Source organism: Ostrinia furnacalis, unplaced genomic scaffold (genome assembly GCF_004193835.3).
Source record: "Ostrinia furnacalis isolate ACB-3 unplaced genomic scaffold, ASM419383v2 OfSCF0166, whole genome shotgun sequence".
NCBI classification, from domain to species: Eukaryota; Metazoa; Arthropoda; class Insecta; order Lepidoptera; family Crambidae; genus Ostrinia; species Ostrinia furnacalis.
Window position 1 is genome coordinate 249,326 of NW_021130405.1, and position 21,435 is coordinate 270,760.

The 21,435-nt window shown below is 36.8% G+C and overlaps 1 protein-coding gene across 1 annotated transcript in view; it reads right to left on the reverse strand.

Moving 5' to 3' along the window:
• Nucleotides 1-1,469: 1,469 nt before the first annotated feature.
• Nucleotides 1,470-21,435, reverse strand: part of LOC114353241 (putative mediator of RNA polymerase II transcription subunit 12) — a 75,751-nt gene continuing 55,785 nt past the window's right edge. The window contains exons 2-6 of the mRNA XM_028305158.1: nucleotides 16,595-16,728; nucleotides 4,417-4,463; nucleotides 3,542-3,746; nucleotides 2,942-3,190; nucleotides 1,470-2,589 (exon numbers count right to left, since the gene is read on the reverse strand). Of these exons, the coding sequence (XP_028160959.1) occupies nucleotides 1,516-2,589; nucleotides 2,942-3,190; nucleotides 3,542-3,746; nucleotides 4,417-4,463; nucleotides 16,595-16,728 (1,709 nt within the window). The 3' untranslated portion in view covers nucleotides 1,470-1,515. The remainder of the gene's footprint in view (nucleotides 2,590-2,941; nucleotides 3,191-3,541; nucleotides 3,747-4,416; nucleotides 4,464-16,594; nucleotides 16,729-21,435) is intronic.

A 21,435-nucleotide genomic window follows, 5' to 3' on the forward strand; every position in this document is an offset into this window, starting at 1 on the left:
TAAACCGAAATTAGCTAGAATTCTAGTCTTCTTGGTGTTATCCATGAAGATGTTTCAAAAATCATTTTGGTTCTGGTCATTTTCACGGCGCTGGATGCAGGCCGCAACCAACCAAGTAATCTGGAAATCATTGGTAGAGGCTTATATTCAGCACTGGACGTCCTGTGGCTGAAATGATGAATGATGATGTATGTTCACTTAGTAGTGGGCCTACTGCTTTATGTCACATTGGAGCTTTGACTCCCAAGTCGTTAAAGTTTTTGGTGAATGTCAAACTTTTCTCGTTAAATAAAACTTCGCGGCCCAATCCAAGTAATAATTGAATTATAAGTGTTGTACTGGTTTCACGTTCATTAGAATTTCATTAAAATGATTGTTTGGATTAACAACTGTTTTATTGTTCAGTGCTCGGAAAATTAATTCCAAGTGGATTAATTGGTTTCACCTTTTAATTTCTATTGGGTTTTCGTGATCGTTTTAACTTTTTTAGGGAAAATTATATTTTCGTGGTTTTATAAAACTCACTAATTGAACATTGCTCATGTCTTACTAAACGGATTCTTGCATAATTTGTTGCTATTACCACAGCTATTGCTACTATTATAATTTTTAATTTTCTAGCATAATGATATTAAATATTAAATTTTGTAACTCTCACTCAGCGTTGTGGTACAACATAATAATAATTACTTCTCGTTAAGAGAGATGTCGCGACTGCGATAACTTGTCTATTTCGGGATTCGAATCAAATTCTAATCGTTAAGTGACCCCAATAAAAGGTATTTGATTCACCCTAAACCTAAACTAACTTTGGTGATTCATGCAAACTAGCACTTTTACCCCATGTGATATCACAGTATTTATAGTTCTTGCAACTCACGAAGGCAAGTGAGCTTTACTTGTGTGTGTACGTGTACATGCACATAACGAGAGTGTAATAATTTCTACCAAAACTTTTGAAAAACGAAGAACAGCGAGCCACCACGCGTGTAAAGCTCACTACTTGCCTTCGTGAATTGCAACAACAAGGTATATAACTAGCTTGATGTGCCAATTCTTTTCTACAAATCTACTTAAAAGTATACCTTTTTATACATATTATAAAGACATCAATTTATTATGAGTGTCATAAGCCACACGCCCCACTCGGAACAACGGAATATCCAATAACAGAGGAAATGTGGTTTGGCGAAAGCGTAATGAAATCCAGCGGTTGTTTTCATCTTGTCTCTGGAAAAGTGCGGTTAGTCCTACTTCGTTTGATTAAAGACCTATGTCGGTGTAACTATTTCCTTTTAACGTAACTATTACAATGTTTATTTCCTACTTTTTCACGAGTTTTGTATGAAACAACAGCTATTTTGTTTTTGAGCGACAAATGCTTTTAAAATGTTTTTGAACTTATTACTTGTGCGTACTAGTTTTTGAATGCAATGAAGGTGGAATAAAACAATTGTTTAGTATCACTATCTTTAGTTTACAAAAATAATTCTAATTTATGTACAGGGTTCATTTTCAAGGCGCGTCGTCTCTTATAGGGAGGTACTGGGGTCGTCGGTACAATGGTCTTCTTTTCGTCAGTTGTGTGGGTACGGGCTCTAATAAGGACCTAGATTGAGCCCCGTGGGAATTTAGGGCACTCACAGGAACGGGAGTGACGGAGTATCCCGCAGCTACTAAGGCAGCGAACTCCTCAGGAGTATACGCCTTGTTATTTCTCGGAGGAGGCAGCTGCGCCCTCTGTTCCTCGATGCTCTGCCCATGCTGCTCGATGCTCACAGGCTCGTAATGTGCTGACTGCTCTACCCTAGAATACTGCTCCCTCGATGGCTGTTCAATCTTCACATTCTGTTCTTGCCTGACAGGCTGAGGCCTGAGTTTTTTAGGGGCTACGTTTTTGCTCACGTAAATAGCAGAAGATGGAGCTTTAGTCGCTTCAATGGGACGTTGTTCGACTTGTCTCAAAGGCACAGGGACATCAAACCTGGCACGCTGCTCAGGTTGCTGTCTGTACACTGGACGAAGGTAGTACTGTTCTCCAAGGATTTGAGCGGGCTGTGGCGGTGAAGGCAAGTCGACTTGCTCGTAGATTTTCACAGCCCTCATCTTTTCTGGTTCAGGGTAACGTTTCAGATAAGTGACTGGCCTTTCAGCGGTATATGCTCTTTGTTCTTGCTTGGCTGGTTGTTGACGAGGAGCTTCGATTAGTCGGTACTGCTTTGGTGTGGCTTCAGGTTGCTGGTATTGTGGTACGATTCTGTAGGCGATTTGGGGTCTTGGTTGCTGCTGAAGTTTCGGGGCAGGGATCACTTTGAGTCCTTGTGGCTCAGGGCGTTCGTATAAGACTTGTTGAGTCTGCTGCTGTGGAATCGGCACGTAGCGGAGAGACTGGACTGGTCTCTGTTGTTGAGGAACGGGGCGGTACTGTTGTTGAATTTGCTGGTGACTGGGCTGCGCTTGCTGTTGCTGAACATTGGTGGTTTCGATCAAGTACTGCTGCGGTGCGGTAGGCGACTGAGGTGGCGTGATCTGCGCCTTGTTGCGTAGTTTCGTGGTCTTTTTGGTCGGCTTGGTAAGGTATCTGTCAATCTGGAATTGTGGAAAAAATTTCATGATAATACTTTTACAATAACAATAAATAAATTAAACTATCAGTCGAAATTTTAACCTTTTGCTCAACAATTCAAAAATAAATGAATGTTATCATCATCATCATCATCCATCATTTCACCCACAGGACGTCCACTGCTGAACATAGGCCTCCCCCAATGCTTTCCATATTGATCGATTGTAGCGGCCTGCGTCCAGCGCTTCCCTGCTACCTTTATGATGTCGTCGGTCCACCTTGATGATGATGATGATGAAATGAATGACAAATGGATTCTTAAACATTAGACAATGAATTTATTACATCTTCTACATAATTTATGTCAATAGTTACCTGCTGGTGTTGCTGAGAGGCAAGATTAGGCGCTGAAGTTTGCTGAATAGGCTGCGGCTGCGAGTAGGTCTGCTGATGCTGACGAGGCTCCTCGGGCCTGACTTGGAGCAGAGCCAGTAACTCCTGGTCGTAGGGCTGAGGACTGGCCCCAGTGTCGCTGACTGAGAGAGCAGCCCCCACTGACGCTTCACCGCCGTTGGACGAGTAGTGGGGACGGGCGATGACAGCGTGGGACGGTTGGAGGGAGACCTGTAATGAGATAATATGGGCATGAGCTAATAAGATGACATTGGTCTTGTGAGTAAAAAAAAATTAAGTTTTGCATGTAAAATTATGTAACAGCTAAATTCAAAATTAAATGTATTTTAAAATCATGCATAAATAAATAATCAACAAGAATGGAAATCAATCCAGTTTATTGACTAATGTGAACTATCAAATTCTACCATGATTTTCCGGAGATTTGCTTATTATTCAGTCATGTTTGATCTTGGAAAGGTTTGAGCAACACAATAACTTTCAATAAGAAACAATATATCAGATGAGATGCAGTTTCTCTCTTGTGGCCTGATTTGTAACTTTGACAAAAATGACACAGACCTGACGTCCAACTTGAGGCTGAGGCTCCAAGTAGTAGAGCTGCTGTAGATTCTGCTGTAGATTCTGCTTGTGCTCCTGCTGGGGCGAGTATATCTGCTGGAGGAGCTGGTCGCTGGACAGCGGCGCCTTCCTCTCTGGCTGCAGCTCCAACAACTCCTGGGCGTTTAGCGAGAACACTTGCCCTGGGCGGTACTCCTCGTCACTTCTGTGGATGACAGTTTAAACGTTTAGGCTAAATAATCAAACCAAATTAATTTCTATTGTGTCAAGCTTTGCGGGTACTTGAAGGTTAAGGTGATAATTGGTTTTGATCTCCTCAGGAATAGTGTTTGAGTGATGTTTTGTTTACGAGCATTTGTTACGCAAACATTTGCTTGCGTCCCAATTCGCAAAACAAACATTCGCAAACCAATCTCTACGATTCAAAACCTCATGGTCGTTAATTTCATTATTACTAAAAAACTGTCACTAACTTAAAGTACTAGTGTATCAGAATTTAGAAGTCCTTATCAAACATATCACAATCGTATACTGAATAGTAGTTTTTACATTCTTCTATGAACTTCACGGTAGCGTAGGTTATGACAGACAATCAATAGTAACATGGGAACAGAAACAATGTAAAATGGGAACACAGACAATGCCATGAAGTGTAAGATCACGTGCAATGAAAAGTACGATGAAGGCAAACGAACCGACAGAGAAACGGTAGTCGGTATCGGAAAAGTTTTGCATTGAAAGTACTAACGTAACAATGATTGCTATTCTTGTATTGCTGGTTCATAAATCATCATTAAATTGAAATACTCGTGCCTACAGTTATTTCATTTAGGGTTTACTCTTTAGTAGGTATTTTTTATGATATTGAAACTCACCTATTTTTATCTTCTTCTTGGTTTTCTTCGACTGGCGCGACCTGTTCCTGAAAAGATAAAACAATTATGTTATTAATTACGTCACAGCCAAATTATGACATAGATATCATAATCCAAAACATCAACAAAAACGAAAACATCTGCGCAATAAAATAATTTAGACTCTATTTCTAACACTATCGAGCTCAATTTCAAAACAGCGTACTATGTTTCACAATGACCTAAACTACAGCTTAGAACACACGGAAGGCTAATCTAAACAGTGTTTCCCACAAAACAATTTAAACAATCGGCTGGAAGTGGTCCCGACAAATTGATAGTGTGACAACAGAGCATGCGCGTGTCATAATACCGCAATTATGTATTACATTAGATGCGTGGTGAAAGCCGAGGAAAACTGAGACAATGCGGCGATTATCGGCCATTTTCGAAACGGGGGGCGGTCGCACGCGCCGATCGGTCTTTGCACAACGCTAGGGCTGGCTGGCTAGTGCATTTACATCCGGAGTACGATTACTTAAGTTACTAATGGTTGTTACAGCTGTGCCAATGATTTGGTCCAACTGGTCGTGTTTTATTAAAGCAATGTGGATTATATGTTAGTAGCAGACGTAAGCAACATACTTACGTGTGCAGCTCATCTTTAATTTCATTAGCCTCTGCAATAATATTTTTCGGTTGCACTGATAAACGAGAGCTTACAAAGTAGGTATGTGTGGTTTTAAAAATTCCTTTTGCAGTTTTTGCGTGCGTCATCATCATCACCATCATTTCAGCCAAATGACGTCCACTGCTGGACAATGGCCTCCCCCAAGGTTTTCCATAATGAACGGTCTTGCGCTGCCCGCATCCAGGCTCTTCCCGCGACCTTTACCAGATCGTCGGTCCACCTAGTAGGAGGCCTGCCCACGCTACTTCTTCCAGTCCGTGGTCGCCACTCGAGAACTTTCCGTGTGCGTTTGCGAGCGTATTAGTAATAAATATTTTACCGCTTATGTTCACATGGAGGAATTCCTAGCTAGACCAAAATGCCGTGAAGCATAATTTGAATAAATAACTCATTTCAACACTTGAGAAAATCTAACGTACTTTAGGTAAACAATATATTATTTATTCATATTTGATAAAAAACAACCTTGCGTCGTAAAAACACAATCCTGCTACCACTTACTACACAAAATCTCTTTAATATTGATATCATAACGTCCCCTCATCATTCCAAAATCGGAAAATTAGTCTCTGACAACCCTGATCACGTGGCCTACCCAGACTAATCAACCGGCGCGTCTGTTAACTCATCTGGATTCATTAATCTGTCGTGCGTGTCCGTTTTTCACTTTCCTCCAACGACAATGTGTCTCTAACGACGTTGTCTGTGGTTTGATACACCTTAAATAACAAATGACTAACTATTCTTCAGTTTTTCTCGGAAATAAAGAGTCAATCAAGAAGAGAAATGGTTACTGCATCAAAATTGGCAATTTCGTTGTCTTTAAGTTGCAACAGCAACGTCGTAAATACAATGAACCACTAACGTTAGTAATTTGTGGGAGGTGTTTAGACTTGTTCAAGTATTAAAGTCTTATCCTCTAAAGTTTTGGAACCCAATTTCTGACTTTGTGACTTTTTTAATGTTTCTTTCTACGCCGTGATTAAAGCATTCATTAACAGAGCTAGATGGATTATATTAAAAAACTAGGGTTACTAAATTGTAAAACTGAAGATACTTAATATTCTGTGAAAATACTAATGAAATAATATTGGATACCTTATTGAGGCGTTAAAAAAGAAATAAAATTAAAAATCATACATTAAGATTAAAGTGTCGTTCTAGTATTGTCCCTGTGAGAGCTACTTCATTACTGAGAAACAGTCACATGATATCGAGTAGAGACAATAATCTTAATTAACAGTTAAATATACACCGAGCTGTTTCCTGCACCCAGTATGATAGCGAGAAAATTACTGGCAAACGTAATTTCTCAGTAGATATTTTACAGATCTCAGATATCAATACTTGTCCAAGTACTACAATTATAACTAAATTACTATTCATAAACCAGCTGTGAAGTAAGTGAAGCGAATTAACTGTCACCTTTCATAGAGATTAAAGTCATGAAAAATTGAAGTTGTAAAATTATAGAGGTTTTTTATGGACACGTAAAAAAATCCATTCACGTGTATAAAAGAACACTCATAATAGTAAACTTTGTGGTTGTTTCTTTTTAACTGTTGATGAGAACGTAGTAATACGAGTGTGTTTTCAACAAGTGTTATCGTTTCATAATTTCCGATGAAAACTGAGATGATTTTGTGACGCGAAAATGCAAACTAACAAAGAAGCAACCAGTTCAATATTAGAGTAGCCAAATGCATCTATGAATACTCCTTACAATAGTACGACTAGTTATGTTCAAAATATAGGTTCTAAAACTATTTGTAACAGATAATAAGACCCGTTAATGTTAGTCACGATTGTGTAAACATGGCGTCTCTCATTACGAGATTAAATCCCCCACTTAAAACTGTAATGATAGGAATCATTCTTTCAGAAGTGCATTATAACGGTGCTCGTTATATGTGACAACGATTTCCCAATCGCATTAGGTGCATTTGTGTTGTTTTCCGTTACAAAATAACGGTGCATTCCTTGTCTGGTGTTATTAACGATTGCGATAGAGCTGCGCCAAACTGTTATTTCGTGCTCCCATTATGAGTAGTGGTGTAACAGAGGCGTTGTGACAGTAGTGATGAGACTAATGAATTGTGAATGTTTTACACAAGTCGCAAATTACGTAGCTAATGTGGTGAATCTGCATTAGTGTGGCCACATGTAAAGATTTAGAAGCACCCGGATGAGACAGAGCGTGAACAAGTGGGGTATTATTTGTTAGTGTTGTAACATTTTAGTATGTAATATGTATTTTGCTTGTTAAAACTCCTAAAAAGTTTCCATTATTATCAAAGCTTTGTGATTCGAAAAAAAAATACTGTTTACTGTGAGTAATAATACTTTTGGACAAACAAAAGCTGGACATTCCGGGGGAGTGAAAACATAAAATAAGCCCTTATGTTTCAACGTTCCTAACTACATGTGGGTAGTTCTACAAATCAGGGAATTTTACGGGGCTCAACTTGCAGCTCCTTAAATTACCAATTAATAGTTCTCGTTTTAGGGTATTAATAAAGTTTAACTCACATAGTACTTGGTCACTGAATTTCAACACGTTTTAATAAAAACATCCCAGACAAAAATGGCTTCAAATGGGAAAAAATCTCATTTCCCTGTGGGGTGACATTCCAGAATTCATGATGTAAATCACAATAAAAAATATATAAAAATATAATTAGTCAAAAATATCATTGTATTGAAAGCAACCATTAGTGTATCTTTAATTTAACATATATGGATTATGTTTGAATTCCCTATTTACATAATTTTTTGATTGCTGAACAAAGGCGACACGAATTAAGTATCACTTCCCTGCCACCTATAAACGCGTTAAAATCTGTAACAAAACAAAGGGTAAGCCACGTTGTCGTTCTTATGTATTTAAGTATGCAGTTAAGTTCGCCTAGTGAAACGTTTATTTCGCCCCAATCGTCAGTCAGTTAGACGCAGCTACGCTGTTATCATCGTCTGTCGTGTCTGGGCCAGACAACTTCTCACTCATCTGTTACGTATTTATAACAGTATTTTATATTATTTTAGGGCAATTATGAAACAATATTGTCAAACTCGCTTGCGTCCATTGACTGATAATATTAAATTTGATATGAAGTTTATATAATTCATGATTTTGACAGAATACATCAAAAATCTCACTTCCCTGTGTATCATTTCCCTGGGTTTACGAAGAAAATGGAAAAGCTAATATCGACTAACCAGCAAAACTTACTGCCATATAAAGGCATTTTACAAATACACTAAGTGCAGGCAAATGCATACACTCCATTGAAACTGGATACTCCATTTTGACTTGCTTGACTCTATACAAACTTTTAGCTGTTTTTGCAGTAACGTGTGCGAGCACTTCCAAATAGGCATCGTAAAATATTCTTCCATGAAAGCAAATGTTGATGACGCTTAAACTGAATCTGAAACTGAGACCAGTAATGCGTTCAACACCAGTATTTTGATTCATCAGACTTGGTTGACCTTACGAGTGCACTGGGACTGAATGAATATTGATGATCCTGATGGATTGCTGGAGATGCCGAAAATAGATACTAACGAATTGTTTCCAGTCGAAGAAAAGCGTCGAGGAAAGAAGAGGAAGATAATAGAAGGAGATACGAATAGTAGGGAAAAGTCAAAGAGATCAGGTGACGGAAAAAGAAGCAACCTAAATGAGTTCCATGTTCAATTGATAGTGGACCTTTATGATGCACATAAAAGTATTTTTTATTATTTTTAGAATAAAGCCTATAAACTCAAATGCATCTTTCAGTTAAATTTTCACTATCCTGTATATGTTCTCACTTCCCTGTCCATCGAAAATAGAAAAACCGCTATAAAATCAATAATTATCATAATTTTGTCTGGCCCGTTAAAAATTGGATATGTTGTAGTATATTCTCGGTCTTTAGTCACTGTTTATACTGATTACTAACAAAAACTGGAGATTCATTTTTTGGTCCTAAATAATTCCACCGTGAGTAGAACTACCCATGTGCAAAATGTATTGTGCTTGTGTTATAAATAATACTTATTTTATTATTCCACTTTAATAGTGCAAAATAAATATTCATGCAATATTCGTAATCTGAAGTGTGCTAACCAGATTTCATAATATAATTATGCCGGTGGCCAACATGCTACCTGGCAAATTAAAAGATGATGATACGTAACCACTGAGCTAATGTAGTCCTATATTAAATCCCACCAAAAACATTCTGTAANCTGCCGTGCCCCCAGATATCAATTGACTTAGAAGGAAGTGACAACTAATAATAATATAACCACGAGTCTCCATTAATATGAGTAGATTTGTTAAAATTAATGGTTAGACAAATAGATCAGTGCTATGGACATAACTGCAGCCAAGTTAATTAGAAACAATGGTGTCAATATTAAATACTATATACTATTTAACCTTTTCCCTGCGGGCTCTTGGAAACCAAAGTCCGCTGCGGGTCCAATGACAGTTTAACTTTCCCCCGGGACAAACTTGACCTTCATTGGTTGGGTTTTTGTGGCGGTCAAGCTGTAGATCCTGGCTACACAGGAGTTGCAGTGGTGGGAACGAGAAGTGGGTATAATCCCGTAAACCAAAGTGCGCCTCTCAATACGGGGTAAATTACGCTCTCAAAATTTTTGCTTCACTTTACATCAAGATAATTTAAAAAGTGTGAGAGTTACGGTATTGAAATTCGGAAAATTATATTCTGCAACTAATGTCACATGATTACATGCTCATTTTACACTTCATTTTAACAATCGACTCGATATAAATTACAATTTCTGTTTTCTTATCGATTTCCATATCTTATTCTATCTTACATAATCTCAATCATGATTTTTCTCTATTGTGCCCCTGTCAAATCACTTTCATAATAGGATCAGTTTATGGTTGCAATTTAATTTAGTTTTTTTTTTCATAAACTACTTTTCTATTGTGTTTTACTAAACGTTTAATGTACAAAAATAGCCACAAAGATAATGTGGCAGTGAGTAGGTAGAGCAACGTAATAAAAACGTGCGCCTGACGAGGGTAGGCATATAGGGTAGCCTTATGAAGTGTTCTCTGGAATTAATTATTCATCTTACATTAAGTAACGCGTAAAAAGCGGTGAGGTGGAAACGTATGATGTGCCTTTAATCCATTCTGGGCATAATAAGACCTTTATTTTTATATTCTTTGAATGAGAGTCGGCTTATTACAAAAGGCAGAAATTTTACTGTAAGGAAAAAAAGAAATTACATTATACAGTCATCATATTTAATATCGTTAGGTTTATTTCTATACTAGCGGCCGCCCGCGACTTCGTACGCGTGGATCCCGTTTTACCCCCTTCATCTATCTTACGCAGTTTAGATTTTTTTCATACAAATGTTTTTTTCCCGCTAACTCCCGTTCCCATGGGAATTTTGCAATATCCTGTTGTAACTAAGCTTTAAGATTACTAAGATACCTGCATGCCAAATGATTTTTCAAACAAAAGGATTTTCCCGGTAATTGCAGTTCCCGTGGGAATTTTGCAATATCCTGTTGTAACTAAGCTTCCAGTTTACTAAGATACCTGCATGCCAAACTTCAAGCGTCTAACTTAAGCGGTTTAGATTTTTCATACAAAAGGATTTTCCCGCTAATTCCCTTTCCCGTGGGAATTCCTAAGTATACTATAACCTGCCTAGGAGTACGAAGAATAATTGTACCAAGTTTCGTTAAAATCCGTCGAGTAGTTTTTGTTTCTATAAGGAACATACAGACGGAGAGACAGACAGACAGACAGACAGACAGACAAAAATTTTACTGATTGCATTTTTGGCATAAGTATCGATCACTAATCCCTGATAGTTATTTTGAAAATATATTTCATGTACAGAATTGATCTCTCTACAGATTTATTATAAGTATAGATTACAGACAAAAACCGCTTCAAATAAAAGTTTTTGATATCTATTAACTACACACCTACACCTAATTACTTTTTAGAATTACGGATTTTTTATGTAAGTAATAAGTATAATTTTATTCCCGTTGTGATAGCTCAAATAAATATGATAATTAGATTATTGGGGATAACTACTCAATTTGAGTGACACTTACTTAGGTGCACACTATGTAACTTCTCGTTTTATCCACCCAGTTAAAATTTTTGATTGTCCGCGCACATTGCGGTTTATTCGCACCTATTATTTGCGGAACAAAAAATATCACATTTCCTATAATAGCCCGACACAATGCCTTTTACATTCGTCAACAAATCGTAGAAATTTGCCAGAGAAAGTCCCAAATTGTGATGGCGCTTGTCTTGTAAGAAAAGACTTACAACCGATAATTACGGTCGAAGGCGGGACACAGCTCAAAATTATAAAACAGCACAATACAGTTTCAAACACTTTAATGTGTTCTTTAAAACATTGACTACAATTTGTCAACTATTTTGAATCACTTTCATCACATCAAGATGACAAAATATTGTTTTCAGGACTTGTATCTATGACTCTACATCATTTTTTCTCCTATAGAAGCTGATGTTTCGGTACCTAGCCCAGACACACATGTTATTTTTAGCGTAGGCATTCTCATCTCAGTTAAATTTTAAAAATAATTTTAGGATTTACTTAATGGCAAATGGCAAATGGCAAACATGGAAAGCTGAAAAACTTTAATCGTTAAAAAATAGTTTATGCATAGTTATTTATTTTTTTTGCATTAAGAGTTGCATCTCCAACTATTTTGAAAATTATAAATAACTTGAAGGGTTCATCCAGTGTCTAAGTAGCTCAGTTGAAAGAGCAGTCGCCCGGCAAGCGAAAGGTCGTGGGTTCAATTCACGCCTTAGGCAGTTCGATTTTTTCAAGTTATTTATAATTTTCAAAATAGTTTCTACATTTTTTTTATGAAATTATTATTAAAATCTATTACATTTTAAATCTGAAAATGTAAATTGTTTTTTAATGTTCTAAGTAAATAATCATGTAATTGCTAGAAACCGTTCAAAGTGAGTGGGCTGTTCTTGTTGACCGATGTCTGAGGTCGGTTGGCACAGGTCAGTTAATAGCTCAATTTAAGAAATCCTAGTCGCAATTAGACCAGGGCAGGTCTACGTTATTATTAAATTGACGAATCCGATTTTGTAACGATGTGATAGTAAAAGTACTTTGAAGAAGGTAACAAATAACAAACCTGGCTTAAGAAAAGGTACATCAAAATCAAGCGACTTTACTACCAATTTACTATGCTTAAATTATACGCAACACGTAGTCTAACGCCCGTAATTCACAAACGATGCCTGTTTAAGTGAAGCAGCAAATCGAACGTACAGAGTTGAATAGAGTTCTGTGATTAGTTCGTGTGTGACCCTGTGCGTCCACGCGCACTGTGAGACCTCATAGTAATGTTTGTGAATACGGGTGAATTCTGAATCGTTAAAATAAACATGTGCGTATTAAAATAGATGCTTAGGTATTATGTAGTCTAATGTGCTTTCGGCCATACGACCCTTTTGGATTTAAGCTAAAGTTACGAGCATTTAAACAAATAAGGCTTTAAAAGGTAAATTATATATTTAAAAAAAATGGTATAATAATATGATACCTTTAAATATAAGGCTTAAAATAATACTAAAACATTGTACCTAGATTCTAGTTAATCTCTTTTCAGGTAACATGCTGAAGTAAGAGCAACCAACGTGTGGTTTTGTCGTCCCGCCGTGCTCTGCGGTTGACATAAAGCTGACGTTCATAATGTAAGCGAAGAGAAGACTTATTTTTAAACCAATAGAGCTTTAATTCGCTTAATAACTGACAAAAACATGCAAGCTTCTACTATTTGTACGAATTTGTATTCGAAATGAAGTATAATCTAGCAATTAACTCAGTGCCTGAGATGTGTGAGCGGTACGGGAGGGGTGACATTGACGTATTATGACGTGACAAAGTATACAGGGTGGAATTTTGTAATGCCTCCTGGAGGGAAAGTACTCTTAATACTTTATATAGAAAATATTACTGAAAGAAAACATTCCTTTACTTTTGAAAAGAAAGAGAACTGCATTCAAAGATTTTCGATTTTTTTTCGAAAATTAACTACCATACCATACAATTTTCTGTGCATAGGTAATTAAAATATTTTAAGATTTCATGGTTTTCCTTTCATTTGATTTATCAAGTTTTTTAGAGAGATTTCGTCCTTATACTTAACCCTAACGATCGATGCAATAAAAATACAGGGTGTAATTTTTAACAGATTTTAGTTGGTTCGATTCGCGGGTGTGAATGCAGTTCTATTTGTTTTCTTTGAGAGAAATCTTCTATCTACAATATTAAGAGTACTTTCCCTCCAGGTGGCATTACAAAATTCCACCCTGTATAATTCTGAAGTCTCGCTGACGTTGGATATTACAAAAACACCCTCCCGTGCCGCTACCATACCACAAGCGCTGACTGACTTTTAAGCTATTTCGTTGCGAGTCCAATGACAGTTTAACTTTCCCCCGCCCCGGGACAAACTTGACCTTCATTGGTTGGGTTTTTATGGCGGTTAAGCTGTAGATCCTGGCTACACAGAAATTGCAATGGTGGGAACGAGAGGTGGGAATAGTCCCGTGACTTAAGTGCTAGACCTGTAGTGGTTCGCTAAAAGCTAAAATATGCCTGGCCTTTGACATTGTATGCGCAGTTGACCAACGTGTTTTATCCGATTAAACTGGCTACAAAGAGCATGGACAAGAGAATATTGTCTCTAACACCGTATACAACTGAACCTTTCACCTTAGCTAGGTTAGGTATAACCTGAATAAATGTTGTATAGTTAGTGCCCTTCGTGGCTAGTATAGAAGAGTATATTTACATTGCTACATGATACCTAGAGTGCTCGAAGCGCAACATTACTGACATAATTTAAATTTGAGTGGTCGTGAAAAGACGTACTTAGACTTACACCGATTCAAGTAAGTATCACAGTATTTACGAGTATATAGAAGATAGAAAATTACCTATATCTATAAATACATTAGAACCCAATAGCTATCACCAACAGTATTGGTTTTAATGTCAAATTACTGAAATTAGATTTCTTGGGTCTGTTTGAAATCTACAAAAATAATTTAATGTTGTGACACACTTCTTGTTCTACCAGATTCTATAAAAAGCTACGTGTCTCTACAATTCCATTTATTATCAGAGCCCAATGGCTCTCACCAAGAGTACCGATTTGCCTTCAATTACAGTTCTAAGAATCCTTGAGACTGTTTGAAATCTACTTAATTAAATTGTGACCACTTTTCTCTGACTAATACCGACTATGTACCTACTATAAAAAGGTTCTGTCTTTCTATCCACTTATTACATGTTTTAAAGGACTCCCACCAGGTGTACCGACGATCTGGTGAAAGTCACGGGAAGAACCTGGATGCGGGCAGCGCAGGACCCGTCGTTGTGGAAACCCTTGGGAGAAACCTTTGTCCAGCTTTTGAAGAGCATTTCCTACGTATCTTGAGTATCTAATTTTTTTTATCCACAACGAGGAAGCTCTTGGCCTGTATCTCACCTGATGGTAAGTGACGATCAGGCCGAAGGTGGAAGCGAGCTTCACCCGGAATCCTCAATGCTGCAGGCTATCTTACCACTAGACCACAGTGCAGAGGCGCTTACATAATAATATTATGTTGAATATGTCACCGTAAAATTGAGAATTCCGTCAGATTATAATCTGACGTAGTTAAATTACAATCTAACCTAACCTAACCCACTGTTAGTTTACAATCTAACGCGTTATATTATAAACTGACAGAGTTCACAATTTCACGTTGACATATTTTATCTAATGCTAAATATTATGTTGTATTTATGTCCAAAATTGTAGAGTGTGTAGAACGACAGGTCAGGGTGTTCCAAGCCGCTGTTGCAAAATATCCGCTAAATTTAAGTGGTATGCTAAATGCCAGGCTCGCTATCCACTAAGATTTGTTGCCTTGCCTTTTATAATGTAGACGTAATTTGAGCCTAAACGATTTACAACCTTATAAATGACATACCGTGTGATGCCATGGTGAGGGATTCTTTACCATAAACTCTCATATGACAGGGTGATAGCCAGAGTAGATAAATTCATTTCATTTTTAGTAGATAAGAACATAAGAGGTTATGTCTAGGGTTCTGTATTTACAAAATGTAGTTTTGTATACCATTATGGGTTCCTTCAAACTCTAGAATACCAACGCCCGTATTCACAAACACTACTATGAGGTCTCACAGAGCGCGTTCGCGCAGGGTTGATACATGAACCAATCACAGAGCTCTATTCAACACTGTGCGTTCGATTTGCTGCTTCAATTAAGCAAACATCGTTTGTGAATACGGGCGTAATATTGCGTATCTTAAATAGATAACCACTAGCTTAAAGGATCATTCGCACAGCAATCAAGGCCCATCACTTTCTCAATAATGATCATTAACCTGATAGTAGTTTGTCGGCCGTTTGGTGTAGTGGTTCAGAACGGACTACTATGCCGAGAGGTCCCGGGTTCGATTCCCGGCCGGGCAGAAATTGAAATGATGAATTTTAATTTCTGTGACGGGTCTGGGTGTGACTATGTATAATATTTATGTATTTAAAAAAAAAAGTATATAAGTAGTATATCCGTTAAGCATTAAGTTGCACCCATAACACAAGCATTAAGTTGCTTACTTTGGGGCTAGCTGGCGCTGTGTGAAATTGTCCAAAGATTTATTTATTTATTTATTTTATAGTAAAGATCGGTAGCATGCCTCCAAATGCCATCTGGTCCCAGGACCGGCGATGACGAAATCTGGGGCAAAGAGTGAAAGGGTGCAGGACATTACTCGTTTGCTACTCGATTTAACCGGTGTCATAATTTGTTACGGTTTAGCGATTTTGATAGAGTCGCTTTGGAGTTTATGATATTTTATTTAGACGGACGTAATTTTAGCTTCGTAGATTATGGAACAATTCTATAATAGGAGACTGTGCCCTTATGCAGTGACAAGAGAGCTTTAACGTTTTGTCACTCTTGTTGATAATGTCCTTCGTAGCGTTAGACATTGTTTCAGGTAGATAAACTACATCTTTTGGTTTAAGCTCTCGGATAGAGATACCTAGCAGATAAACTCTCTGTTAACAACCAACCAAACAGGAAGTATTTCTTAAATACTTAGGCTGAGTCGCACCACTTAACTTTGACTGTAACTATAACGATAACCGCATGAATATTTTGTATGGAGTTTGACAGATTTTTGACGTTTGTCAAAGGTAAGTAAGATGGATGACCCAGCCTTAGTAGAGTCAGCGTCAAATACATAGTTCGTGACACCCAAAATAGCAAAAAAAATTCGCAACACTTCTTTGTCCCAATTGGAATATGGTTGTGTTCTCAACTTTTTGGCCACTTTGGGTACTCGTATCTCGAACTATTTGACGCTGACTACATATATCTTTTTAAAGAACATGGGAAATTAGCTCTAAGTATCACAAATTGATGCACTCACCTGTTTTCTCGGTGATCTGTAAACAAGACCTTGCACAAGTTCGTCTTGTGTTTGTCTTTTGTCCTTGTTTTGTGTAGGCTCAGCCTTATCTTCTTTCTCCTTCACATCTGCAGCGTAAGCGCACAGCGCGAGAGCTGGAACAAAGAAACAATAGGTAAATATTTGAGACCTTTAAGTTACAGTACATTACAGTACAGCACAGCACAGTACAGTACAGTACTGTTTATTTTGTATTGTTTTTAGCCTCTAATGACAAGTTTTCGACCTTTGTAATGCCTACAACAAAATATGCTTTCAATACAAACGATGGATATGAAACATAGTCCTTTATAGTCTTTTTCACCTAAGATGATCCGTATGACGTTTCGAGTTTGAAAGATTTAGAGATGTCACATAACTAAATCATAGCGATTTTTCTATCGATTTTTTTCGAAGAGTTAGTAAAACCTACTTTTAGATAAATATTTTGTATAGGTGTTATTTAACAAAAAAACATGTTTTTTACAATTACAAATAATATTGTAACAATTTTTTATTCATAATATTCAAATTTCATGGTTCGTGTTCAAAAAACGATTCCTAAAAAGTACTGGTTCTGTTTCTTTAAATTAAAAACCATTAATTTATTTTTAATACGTTTATTAAAGTCAATAATCGAAAAATATAGTTGATTTTTGTGATGTTTTTAATAACTAAGTATTCACTGCAATCGATTAATGAACCGCGGAAATAATCGATTTTATTATACAAGAAATACCCCAGCACTAAATCTATTCCGTTTCACACATTGGGTACATGAAATAAATAATATTTTTACATCGTATTTAATTAAAATATAATCAATAGACTCAGATTTTACTATATATTTCAAGACAAGGTAGTTATTTTTTTTTATTATATTGCTAATAAAATACAAATATTTTTTCAAAAATATTCTGCATATGTAGTATGCGTAATATGGATAACCTTGAAGTGTCATACGGATCATCTTACGTGAAAAAGACTATAATGAATTGTCTAGCGACATAAATAATGTAAAATACATTTGCGATGGCTCGTTAACATAGCACTCTACACTATGAGGAACAATTAAGCAGATTGACAAACTTGGAACGACCCTTGGGATGTTCCCATGTAAACTACTCTCCATGCAACGGCAATTCCCATAAGTTACGAGTACATGTTGTTGCTCAACCACTACTAAGTTAAATTGTCGTTAAGCTACTCGTATATCTACGGAGTACTCATTGTTGAAAGCTAAATCTATATTAACAGCTAAAGGTTTGATTGACTGACTGACTCACTCACTCATCACGAAATATCAGAAACTACAAGACAAGTGCTTCCTAAGACGGGATTTTGCAAAATATAACCCCTAAGGGGGTAAAACGGGGTCCACGCGTACAAAGTCGCGGGCGGCCGCTGGTATTGAAATAAAATCAAAACTATAATGAGAATCTTAGAATACACCAGAGCACTGATTCCATAGCCTGGATGGTGGTCTTCTTCTAAATATATTCTAAATAGCTTATTATAATTTGAATGTATAATAACTGTATTATAATTTAACTGAGCCCCTGAGCTAAATGGACTTTGTGATGAAGGGAAATAACCCATTATATGTAAAGCAGCATAAACCAAGGCTTGGTTAGACACAATAATTTATTGTTGTTACCTTAGGCCTCAAGCGATATAAAATTCTAGTATTATTATCGCAAATGTGGCTAGGTAAGACAATAGTTATACATTGTGGGTTTCACGTGTTTCTACTATCATCTAAAATTTTTGCTTATCAGATGGTAGAAAAGTGCATATTTTTATGTTACAGTCAAAACTCATAATCGGTCAAAACCACTTTTTACTGGAAAAATCTGTCAAAAGTGATATTGACCTGGGGCATCAGTTAAAAATTTTGCTGTCAAAAGTGGTTTTGGCCGATTATGAGTTTTGACTGTAACGCATATACCTACCTTTTCCTCCACCACATCGTATAACCGCGATAATTTATGGATTTACTGATAAAAGTCATTTAACGCTATTATTATTATTAAACATTTTCTTTCTACGAATAATTATGATGACACGGTTTCGCCGGCGAAATTAAGAACTTGCTCTTCCCAAGAACATTAAACATTAAAAAGGTAAATACCTTTCTTCGAATGTATAAAATGAGATCAAAAGTGCTCATTAAATTTTACTCCGGCTATAACCAGAACCAGTACAACCCATTTGCGATTTAACTACATAATCATGCGAAGAAAAACATAGATAATAACACCTCCCGAGAATCCAACTGCCACATTATCAAATCATTTAGAGATGATGATTTGATTCGCTGTCTATGTCGCAGCTAAACTATGGAATCAGTGAATACAATTTTTGTTATCAGTGACAATTGTTATAAGTTTCATCAACGTGAAATCAAAAGGTGAAGTTTGGAACAGAGGTTAAATAATGACTTAAAACGCTTTTCAATGTTTGTCTTTCAATGTAAGTAGATCTTAAGCCAATTTCTCATGTAAGTAACTCTTATTCATAGAGCAAAGGTTCCTGAATCGAGAGTTTTGACTTGAGCACTAGCGGGAAATGTCAATTCAGAAACCAGGCCTATGGATCTTTACCCTTTGGTCTTTTAAAATCTTCATCGGGTGAATTCCTTCAACACTGAGCTTACAACTTGCAATGTATCGCAGCTTCTGCGATACCCCGGCACTTTTTACTAATGTCCGATTTCACACATTGCCTTTAACACTTACCACATGTGTGCCATTAGCACCGATTCGCTTTTACTCTATTTCATCGTCATTAATCAGTGTTGGTCGCGGACATATCCCATGGAATCGGAATTATATTGACAATGCCGTGTATAATGCGATTGACAGTAAATTATGCCTAGCGATAGAATTATTGAGGTCCAAAGCATGTGCAATTGGAGTTCTTTGATGATTGTTTGTTGATTTAAAGGGTGCTTAAATGGTTTTTCAGAATATCATTTAATATAACTATCTATCAGAGACCACGGCTTCTTCTAGCAATACAGCCGAAACGATTAGTTTTGTGCCTACCCATTTCCCTAAAAAGTTACACAAATAGACAAGTGATTTGCTATTTTAAATGTATTTGAGATGGCTGGAAAGTGCTCATTAATATATTTAACGCCTAACTATGACAATCAAACGTAAATGCGGCAAATGTTGTGACCGTTATAAAGTTAACTTTTAATTTTTTCTTTTCCAATTTTCTACAGGAGTTTGACACTTTAATTATTTTCTACTTCTTGGAATCTTGCTCCACAGAGAGCTGAACAGGTGTTAAGTTTTGTGAATACTCAATTGTGGACTTAATGATTAAATAGTAAGAAAAATATCAAGAGTTGTGTGAAAGTCAAAGTCGAATGAGGTAGGCACATACAGAATGTTAAGCTGAAGATTATCGGCTTATATATTTTGCTGAAAAAATGTATGAAGTTGTCGCTTGTTTTATCTTCTGTGTATCTTGCTGTCAGTCAATAGCTTTTACTCGTAGGTACAAAACTAGTTTATCAAAGTTTAAGTTACAGGCGCTGAGTCATTACCTAGTTCAACATAGAAAATAACTAACTTCTGGAGTTCGGTTCTTGTTTGTACCCCTTTTGTATTTAGTGCGAATCTTGTTCTACAACATCAACAATCCCTCTAGGTCTAGGTGTATGTCTGTCTATCCCATTATAGTGAAAATACCGCCTAATTGTGCCTTTTTGTGTATCAACAACAATCTCGATTGTCTATTCACTTTGTTTTTACCATTGCCAATTTGTTTTTATTTTTTTTACAACAAAATTTAGGCTTGAAAATAAAATACTTCAAATGGAAGCAGCATAATATTCCGTCAGTAAAAAAATGGCTAAATAAAAAATAAAATTACAATAACAGAAATCAGAAAGTTTTCAAGGACATTGTCGTATGGTGTAAACGCCAAAAAGGATTACCAGTCAGCTCGGAATTGGATTGGTCGAGACGAGCGGACCGGATCCATCGGACCGTGTTAATTGTAATAAAGGATGAGTTTTCTTGCTTCGACGGCTGCTAGTGACGTTGAGATACGTGCTGGTTTCAGCAGAAATGTTATGAAATTACGAAAAGTTGGAATTAAGAAAAATACATAATACCTACATAGGTGAAAATATAGAACCACTTAAAATTAGCAGCCCGTATTCGCAAACATTACTATGAGGTCTCACAGGGTAACACACGAACCAATCACAGAGCTTTTTCAACGCTGTGCGTTCAATTTGCTGCTTCACTTAAACAAAGGGTGTTGATGAAGCTACCAACCAATCCAAGTGTGGGGATTGCCAAATTAAGGTTTTAAAAATGCAATATAGGGCTAATCAATAAGGGTATGTCTAGCAGTGGAATAATGTTCATAATGATAATGACGAAGTGAAAACTGTCATGTATAACCATAGCTGGGCATTAACTCGTTAATCCGTTAATCGTTAATTAACGAAGTTAACATTTCTATTAACGGATTAAACTTTTAAGTTAACTTTAAAAAATGTTAACGGACTCGTTAACTTCCGTTAAATTATCCTAAGTCCGTTAATCGTTAATCCAGTACCTACTATTTACCAAAAAGATACAGCAGGCACGCTGAAAAACGCTAGCAAAACGCGTTCTGACAAGTACGTTCGGGCTTCCAGAACTTCCAGAACCCAAAACAACAGTTTTTGTAACCAGATCACTAACGACATCACTTGTTAGCATGTGTGGGACAACTCTTGCAAATGAATTTAAGACCAGTTTTCCTCAACCGATTGAGCTGAAATTTGGTATACTTATGTATAGCCTGACCAGGAAGTC